Consider the following 9,758-nt stretch of genomic DNA (forward strand, 5'->3'; position numbering starts at 1 on the left):
GTTTGTTCCCAAAAGGGGGAAAAAAAAAACCAACACCACACCCCCACACCCCCGCTCCCCCGCTTCTCAGCCCGACCCGGGACCTCCCCGGCGGCAGGGGGCGCTAGCGGCGGCGGCGCCGGGCGGCAGGGGGCGGCCCCGCCCTTCCTGCCTGACGCTGCGCGGCGACTTCCTGCCCGCACCTCCTCTTCCTCCTCTTCTGCGGGTACGGGCAGCGGCTGGGAGGGATCCCTCGCTCTACGGGTGGCAGGTGCGTGTCCCGTGAGGCCTGCCGGGCGGGAGGGCTGTTGTCGGAGCGGGCCGGGGGGCCTAGGATCGCCGGGAGTGGTGGGAAGGGCGAGGCCCGGCCCGGCCTGACCCGGCCGTGAGTCGCGGCGGGTGGGCCGCGCGGCCTGGGGGTGTCGGTTGCTCTCCCTCAGGGCAGAGCCTCCACACGGGCCCTGCCCGAGCCACGTCTGGAGGGTCCCGGCTTCTGTCTGCGCCCCTTCCTGCGTTTTGTTTTACTTTAATTTTTCCCTCCCCCCGGGTTTAAGTTGTGCTGTCATTTCTGGTGTCCGTAGAATCATGGAGTCAGAATGGTTTAGGTTGGAAGGGATCTTAAAGATCACCTAGTTCCAGCCCCCCTGCCGTGGGCAGGGACACCTCCCACTAGACCAGGTTGCTCAAAGCCCCATCCAGCCTGGCCTTGAACGCCTCCAGGGATGGGGCATCCACAACCTCTCTGGGCACTTGCTTGTCAGTCAGGCCTTTCTGCCTTGCATCAGTCTTATAGACACCGGCTCTCTTTAAGCTCAAATAAAGGAAGCTAAAATCAGCTGTATTGAAGACCCTGCAGGGAGAAGAGATTTGTCTGGACCCTTGGGCTGAAGGCTTGTGAGTGCCTCAAGTTTTGTTTTCCTGAGTCCCACATGGGGAAAAATTCTGCGCTTTGGTTTTGTGGGTTAAAATAGTGGGGAAAAAAGCTCGAGTGGATAATGGGAAGTCTTGACATAACTACACAGGATTCCATAGGTGCTTTTTGTGCTTTATGCAGCTTAAATTGTAGCCATTATTTTTCCATGCAGTAGTCGGATGTGAAGGTTTATGGTTTTAGATCCTCTCAGCTGCATACCTCTTCTTCTGATCACCACCAGGGTAATCTAGTGCGTAGCTGCTGTCTACCTGTAATAGACCAGATCAAACTGTTCTGTTCCTGAGGTTTCTGCAAGGAGTTTGTGATTAACAGCAAATGTGATTCTGCATCGGTTGGTTTATGGCAGTAAAATACCTGCTTGGGCTAGGAAAGAGAGAGAGAGCTCTGCAGGTGGGAGGGAAATGCTTCAAAGAGCAGTCAGGATCCCTGGATAGGCAGAGAATGTGTTTTCCTCTGAAACAAAAAGCATCTGTTACACTGAATAGACACTTACAGTATTTCAAATAAAATACTATGGTCTTTATATTTTGCTAATGTATTTCCTGTTACTGTAGGATTGCAGATAGTATGAGCAGTAAATCAGGAGTCCAGCTCTTCCAGAGAATGAGTGTTTCATAAAGTACCTTTCAGCTCTGCATATTTCTTTCAGTGCTGCTTCCCCCTGTTGATAGCTTCTGGGAGAGGTTGCTGTTACTCTGCTGCTTTCAAACCCCCTCCTCCTGGTGTATTATTTCTTTTTTTTCCAGGTTAAACCATATTTTTTCTAAATCAGTTAAATGATGGGGGTGGCTTTTTAATTGCGGTAAACTTTTTTTTTTTTTTGCATTTGATAAGGCTGTGGAAAATGGAAAATAGGCATGAAAGCAGCTTTTTCCCTTTTACCCTTATTTTGGAGAAATCAGTAGGCTCCTTAAAAGCCTATACTTGGCAGAACATGAGCTTGAAAATAAACTTTAGTTTCTGATCTCCAGTAAAGAGCTCAGTGCTTTCAAAGCACTGCTTCTAGGGCTGGGAACGAGTTCTGTGTCTGAGCCCTGACAAGCACAGTGGGTGCTTGGTCCAGAGCTGGAGTGCTCTGGTGCTGCTGTGGTACAAGTAATCTCTGATAACTGTATCAGTCTTGTGGTTTTTTTGCTGCTTCTAGTATGTAACATGCTGTTTGCTAATGCTGCTGTTTAATAAATTTAATTCTGCGTGAGAACTGCGTATCTTATGCTGCTTTATGTGGGTGCTGTCAGGATGTTGTGTTTGGGGTTTTTTGTGGCGGTTATTTGTCTTTGTGAGCATGATTATTATTTTTTCCCCACTTTCTAGTAATGGCAACCTACACTTGTATCACTTGCCGTGTGGCTTTCAAGGATGCTGACATTCAGCGTGCTCATTACAAAACTGACTGGCATAGATACAATCTGAAGCGTAAGGTTGCTGACATGCCTCCTGTCACTGCTGAGAATTTCCAAGAGAGAGTCCTAGCGCAGAGAGCAGTAGCAGAGGAGCAGAACAAAATCACTGCCACTTACTGCACAGTTTGCAGCAAGAGATTCTCCACCTTCAATGCCTACGAGAATCACTTGAAGTCCAAGAAGCACCTGGAGTTGGAGAAGAAAGCTGTTCAAGCTGTCAGCAAGAAAGTGAAAACATTAAATGAAAAGAACCTGGAAAAGGGGCTGGCCCCAGAGAGTGTAAACAAAGATGAAATGAACGCAGCTATTCAGCAAGCCATCAGAGCTCAGCCATCTTCATCGCCAAAGAAGATGCCTTTACCTCCTAGTAATGCAAGCAGCTCTCCAGTTTCTACGGGAAGTGCCAGCTTATCACAGAGTAGAGAACGAGCAGAAAAACCTCCACGGCTACAGTGGTTTGAACAGCAAGCAAAGAAGCTGGCCAAACAACAAGCAGAGGAAGAAGAAGATATGGAGGAAGGTAAGGCAATAAAGATACTGACAAGAGATAGCTTGGGGTAAGCTATGTTGTTGGTGGTTTTGTGTAAAAGCCTCCTATTTCTGTAGTAGTATATTTTCCATCATGAAAGGTCTTCCTGTTGATTAAATTTTCAGACTGACAAAGGAGTTAAGGTAGGCCCATTCTTGCAGTCAAGGACTCTGTTAGTTTCTGAACTGCCAGCTGCACGAGATACTAATGCGTGTGAAGGTTGGATAGAAACAGTTACTAATAAGAGTGTTATTTCCCACATAAAATTCCAGGGGAAGTTTCCTTTAAGGAAGGCTAACATAAAAGGTTACCCTAAAACTACTTCTGAAAAACAGATGAACAAAACTCCGATCATGATCATTTGCTGCTGTTCCATCAATTGCTGTACTGATCTGTTGAAGGGAGGTGGGTGTGGGATTGGTTTTGTTTTTCTCTGCCCACCAAGATCAGAGGAGAACGTTTGCTCCTTAAGCTGACACTGTGTGGCATAGCTTCTCAGCGTATTGGCATCTATATTAAAATTGTTGGAGGTTAGCCTGAAAAATGGACAACTGGGAAGATCAGAACTACAGAATTGCCAGAAAAGGGTTATTTTTAACCTGATGCTTTCAGTCCTGTAGGTTACAGTGCAGCTCCCAGTGCATCTACTGGAGCAGTTGAATGGGGTGATTAAACCGCAGCAAGGGGACAGGTATGAAGGAAGTGGGACTATACTATGCCTGCTTCATTACTGAAACTGTTGTGTCATGTTATTATGTCTCTTACAGCAGTTTTATGCTGGTGAAATTTCAGTTGCAGTTCAGGGAATCTGTTCTACAAGAGAAGAAACATACACCTCTGAACATGTGTCTTAACATCTAAAGAAGGAGCCAAGTTACACCTGTTTTGTGTTAATGTTTTGCTCATAAATTGTAATGCTAAAATCTCAGTAGGTTTCTGAATGTTAATTTTCCTCTTAAGTGTTTGTTCAGGAATGTTTCCTGCAAGTCCTGTTAATTCAGTGTCAGGCCTTTAAAATTGCTAAACTATATCCTATAGCAAATATCTCTAATTAGCAGTGTACAATGCTGGGGAGGACCGTGTTCTCAAATGCTCTGTGCTCATGGCAGTTGGAAGGGGACCAGTAGGAATAGAGTACTGGGAAATACTCACTACCCCAGATCTGAACTCCTTAAAGAAGATTTCTAGACACCTCTAACAGTGTAATCAGATTGCTGGTTTGTCTGTCTATTAATGAGCTCTGCAGTAATCTTGGAAATGTCTAAAATTGTTAGTATATCTTGCAATATACTAACATATAAAGTAACATACTATATCTGTGACAGCTGACTCTGTTATTCTCTGTTGTTAAAGATGTATGTGTGAACAGGAGTGTGTTTTCCCTCACTGCTGAGTCACTGCTGGAAATGAGTATTTTCATGATTCTGACAGTTGTATTGTTTTTAATGAGCCATGCACTTGTTCTTGTGCTGTGGTGAATTAAATTTAAGGCTTTGAAACAGCAATAAAGTGTTAATAGTTGAGAAAATGGAGGGGGGGGGGGGAAATACTGGATCTGCCAACTTTTTTATGAGCAGACTTGAGCTTTGCTGTGCATCTTACAAAGAAATGTGTTTTACTGGCAATAGTATATTCTCACACCTGGAAGTGACTGTGTGGCACTTAGCTGTAAGAATAGAAAATGAAATATTTTCTATGATAATTTTTTCTAACGTAACTGGGACTTGTTTTGCTTGGGAGAAGGAATTATATTTTTTTTTTTTTTTTTTTTTAAAACTTTCTTTAAAAGACTGGGAAGATATGGATTCCGATGAAGATATTGGCTCTGAAGAAGAAATGGAAGATGTGGGAGAAGAAGAGGAGGAGCAGGCAGAAGCTGAAAGCACTCCTGCTGTTGGGGCCATACCAGTCACGGACTGTTTGTTCTGTCCCCACCATTCAAGATCTCTCACGAAAAATGTGGCCCATATGACAAAAGCTCACAGTTTCTTCATTCCAGACATAGAGTACCTTGTGGATCTCAGAGGACTAATCAAGTACCTAGGTATGCCTGTAAATGTTCTCTGATTTTTGACCAGGATAATTATATACTGTTATTGCTTCTTTTCACTGGTTTATGACTTAAAATGTTGGGTTTGGTGTTTTTTTTTTTTTTGGTGTAAAATCTGGTGCTGTCTCATTCAGTATTTTGATCATGAACAGGACCACAGGCTTTCCAGGGAGAGTGAGAGAAAACACCACTGAGCAATCATGGTTGTGTACCCCGTAGGTCTCGCATAGTTTTCTAATGTTGAGAAAGTTGTTCAGCTAGCATGGAATTTAGGACAAAACTCTATTGCTAAAGTGCGCATATGAACTGTGTTATCCTACTCGTGAGTCTGAGTCTTTGCCTCATCAGTTTACAATATTTGTGAGAGCTAAAAACTGGAAAAAATGTATCTTCCCTAAAATCTACAAGTAATGATGAAAACAAAATAATTTTGGAGTATCAGATAGAAAACTGTATTGGAAGTATGAAATTTGTTATTGAGAATACATAATGGTCCATAACTTGTGAGATGAAATCTTTAAGTGCACAGGCTTGTCCCTGATGGAGCCATATGGTTGAGGCATAGGAACAGCAGGGCTTTTCTGGAAATGAAGGACTCAAGGCTCTTCCTTGCTCTCTCTGCTTTCAAGCTGGGAAGGCTGCATCACAGAAATGTTAATTATTGACTAGGGAGGCTTAATTCAGACCAATAGAAATGTCAATGTTTTCTGCAGGAGAGAAGGTTGGTGTTGGGAAAATCTGCATCTGGTGCAATGAAAAAGGGAAATCCTTCTACTCTACAGAAGCCGTACAGGCTCACATGAATGATAAAAGCCACTGCAAACTCTTCACAGATGGAGATGCTGCCCTGGAATTTGCAGACTTCTATGATTTTAGGTGAGGATGCTTCTTTTTGAGTGGAGCACAGACGGGGACAGAGAAAAGGACAGTTCAGTATTACGTCAAAAACTATTACTCATTCTTAGAATTTAGTCCTGTTTCTGATGCTTATTTTGTGTAGCTGGTTCACCACTTTTCTGGGTAAGCATAACAACATGATTGGTTCTCCTCTCCTTTGACCACTAATGGCAGTCCTACGTGAAAATATATTTTGAATTCTATTTTATATGTTTGCTGTTACTAAGTTTAGATTTCAGTGAACCAGCAAAGACTGTAAAAGGGCATAACTGTCTCTTCCATTACCTTTTAGGCAGATTGTGGGCTTAATACCTAATGTGGATTTTTTATTTTATTTTATTTCAAAGTAGTTGGAGTTAAACAGGACTGCTGTGATTTAGAGGCCTCTTGTTGAATTTCCTGTAACTTGTCCTAAGCTTTGTTCGTTTTGGTCAGAAATATCTCCTGTTATGGTGACAGGCGGATTTAGTGGAGCTTCTTGGAGCGCCCGTTCAGTAGCTGTGCAGAGCTGGTGAGCTGCACCGTGGTTGCTTTTCACCGTGAGTGGCGGTTAAGTGTGCAGTAGCAGAACTGTGGTGGGTTATAGAACCAGTTGGAGGAAGGGTGGTCCTTGTCTTCAGCCACTGTTCAGGGCAGGGCGCTACTAGGAAGAACTCTCAAACCAAGGCAAGTAAAACATGACAGCGTTTGTGGCTTGCTGTAGCTGCGCATGGCAGTTCTTTTGCGTAATGGGTCTGGATAGCTGTGGCTGCTCACCGTGCATAAACCGTATACTGCTACTCTTCCACAGGAGCAGTTACCCTGATCACAAGGATGGGGAAGATGTGGAGGTGCCTGGAGAGCGTCCAGCAGAGAGAGAGTTGGATTATGATGATGACACTATGGAGCTGATCCTTCCTTCAGGTAGGCATAGGATTTGTGTTATGACGTACTTACTCTGCCTTTCTCATAGCTGCAGCCATTACCTGCAGCATAGATCATCATTGTAAGTGTTTTTCTTTGACAAGGGAGAAAGTAATTTTGCATCTAAGTGTCTTTGGGGTTTTGCCCTCACCTTCCATTATTTTCACTACCAAGTCTAGCTTTTTCAGCGTTAATGTATATGTAGGCTGGGGCACATTGTGTGTATGTGACTCTTATGGTATACTCCAAGAGTTTCCATATCTTGTTTTAGTACAACTTAGAGAGGCTATAACTTCAGTTTTCTACTGTAGTTTTGTTGGTTTGGTTTTTTTTTTGTTTTGGTTTGTTTTTTTTTTCAGAGAGTCAGATGTTAACTAATTTATTTAAACAACCTTATTCTTGCCTTGTATAGCATTTGGCACTCTTGCTTGCATTATTTTTTTGGTTTTGTGTTTTTTGTATGAGGGGACCTCAGCCCTTTTATTCTGAAAAGTGCTGCCAACTGTGGAGTTACAGAAGATGTCCTGAATGTCAACAAGTTACTTCCCTGGTTACTTGAAACAGCATTGCGTCTCTGCTCATTCCCCTAATTTAATTTTTTTTTCTTCAAGGTAGAGTGCAGTACAGCAGTTCTTACAGTAATTACATTGAGTTCCTAATGGTCCTAAAGTTTTTAAAGTTTTGTGCCTTTTAAAAGCATTTCTCAGTGTTGGGATTTTCCACAGTTTTCACAATATGACTGAATACTTCATTTCAGAAGCTGCTTTGTTATGCATAATAAGATATCCCCTCCTGAACAGGTGCAAGAGTGGGTCATCGTTCTTTAATGAGATACTACAAGCAACGGTTTGGTCTGTCAAGAGCGGTAACTGTTGCGAAAAATAAGAAAGCAGTGGGTCGGGTGTTGCAGCAGTACAGAGCTTTGGGCTGGACAGGTCAGACAGGTAAGTGACTATGTGAGGTGTTTGCAGGGGAGGAAGTTCTAGGATGTTATCACTCTACAATTAAATAGGTTGAGCTTGTTTCATATTTGTGGGATTTTATGCAGTAGTTTGTCTTCCACTCAGTTGCTTTTCATTGCTGACATCCAGGCAGAGTAAGTTATAGGAAGTTGTTTGTGTCTAAAATCCATTGCAGTTTCTGTGCAAGCCCTTCAGTTCGTTAGCATGTGTGTTTGTGATATTTGGTGACTTCCTATGACTTCTTGTTTCCTAAGGTAATAATCTTTCTCTGCCTGTCAAAACTACTACTCTTGCTGTTTAACAATGTAACATAGATCACTCAGTTGGAATACTTTTTCAGTTGGGGAGCAGTGATCTATATGCACTTCTGAAATAAAGAATTGCACACTGGAATGCAAAACAACCTCTTCCCTTAATGGGTAATGGTCATGGGTGTTCACAGGGGAACTGGCCTTTCCCAAGAGAAAAGTGAAAAGAAGTGTCCCAGTATGGGATGGAAAACATACAGCTAACTGTCAGTTTAAATGGACAGATTAACTGATTTGCATATTAGTAGTAAGTAATCTCACAAACATTTATCCCTCTTTCTCTTCCTCCTCTCTCCCTGAAGGGGCAGTCTTTGCTCAGCAGCGTGATATGCAGTACCTGCAGAGGATGAAGTCAAAGTGGATGCTGAAGACAGGAATGAGTAACAATGCTACAAAGCAGATGCATTTCCGGGCACAAGTCAGATTTTGAGTTCCCAAGAGAGCTGCATGCAACTGGTTTGGGGAAGGAGGATTTGGTTTATGGGTTATTAAAATGGACTTGGTACCTATCAAATGGGGATGTGTATGCTGGTCTGTCTTCCTGTCTGTGAGAAGAGCAGGGAGCTTGTCTCTTCTGGTGAAATGATGGTTGGCCTAACTTAAAAAATAAAGTCTCTTAAGCAGTTTATGTGGCAAAGTAGTCATGCCTGTGAATGATGATGCACGCGTAGTCTTGCTGCCCATCTTTGTACAGCCCATTTCTGTGGGGCAGTTGACACTTGTCATTTATCTGAATATCTTTTTTCCAGTTCTGCAAAGTGGCTGAGGCCAAGAGAAGATCCTAGATGTAAGAGCCTGAGATGGAATATATTGAGGGTGTTCACTTGTGGTGACAGCCATAAGTTAGCTGGGTGTTTTGGACTTCTAGCTGGCACTACTGACGTGAAAATGTGAGATGAGAGATTCTGGGAAGGTTAAGTGATAACTGTTTTAAGAAATGCAGTAATGGAAAATTTAACTCCAGGATTAATATCATCCTTGGAAGTTGACTATACTTACTTAATGTTCCAGCTCAGGGCTGGATTAATAATTTACACTGCAGTTGTTTAAAAACTGCTCAAGATTACCATAACATTTAGATGAATGTCAATCAAAATTTCTGATGATCTGTTAAAGATTTCCTGATTAAAACTTTGAAGTTGCTGTTGATGTCAGTTTTTGTTGTTCCTGTTGAGTACTGGTGTTTCATATGATCTTGCTGAAGGAAAGTGACCCAAGACATGTATTGGCTAGAATGGAAGCACACTCTCCCACTTAAGCAGGTGAACAGGCAGGCGTAGAGAAAATCTGCCTGTTAAAGAGCTGAGGCAGCAGCGCTCGTGTTGGTCCCGGTGTAGTAGATGTTAAAAGCTTCCATGGCTTTACTGGTTCTTCTTACCTTCATGTAAGTAGGTGGGCACTTACACACAAAGGTGCAGGGCAGCTCATGAAGCCCCGAGCTGTAGTGTGCTGGACACTGAGTGTATGCCACAGGAAAATTGCTATTTGTCCATTCATTGTGAAGGCAGCTGCGGCTGGTTCCAGTCAAGTTGTGCTTCTGCATTTTAGGATTACTCTGCATTCCCTAGTAGTGGCTTTCATTGGCATGATTTTAATATAAGTTCTCTTCCTCTCCTGTGAATGGTGTGTGCATAATATCACTGGGAATGGTAGGGGGAGGCTTTGTTAATAAACACTGTATTTTGACCTTTTAAAATAATCCATAAAGTCTCCCTAAGAAGTAAGTTCAGAAAAAGTAGTACTTTTGGCATATCAGCACTTCTGAGAGTGGTATATTTATGGGACTCTTGGGA

General features: G+C 42.9%; 1 protein-coding gene across 1 annotated transcript; it reads left to right on the forward strand.

Moving 5' to 3' along the window:
• Positions 1-47: 47 nt before the first annotated feature.
• ZNF622 (zinc finger protein 622) lies at positions 48-9,095 on the forward strand. The gene is made up of 7 exons (XM_082479291.1): positions 48-250; positions 2,228-2,836; positions 4,635-4,889; positions 5,609-5,771; positions 6,583-6,695; positions 7,496-7,639; positions 8,268-9,095. Exons 2-7 carry the CDS (start codon positions 2,230-2,232, stop codon positions 8,393-8,395), a joined length of 1,410 nt encoding a protein of 469 aa, XP_082335417.1. The 5' UTR covers positions 48-250; positions 2,228-2,229; the 3' UTR covers positions 8,396-9,095.
• Positions 9,096-9,758: the final 663 nt, after the last annotated feature.

Source organism: Vanellus vanellus (genome assembly GCF_965231255.1).
Source record: "Vanellus vanellus genome assembly, chromosome: 2".
Lineage (NCBI taxonomy): Eukaryota > Metazoa > Chordata > Aves > Charadriiformes > Charadriidae > Vanellus > Vanellus vanellus.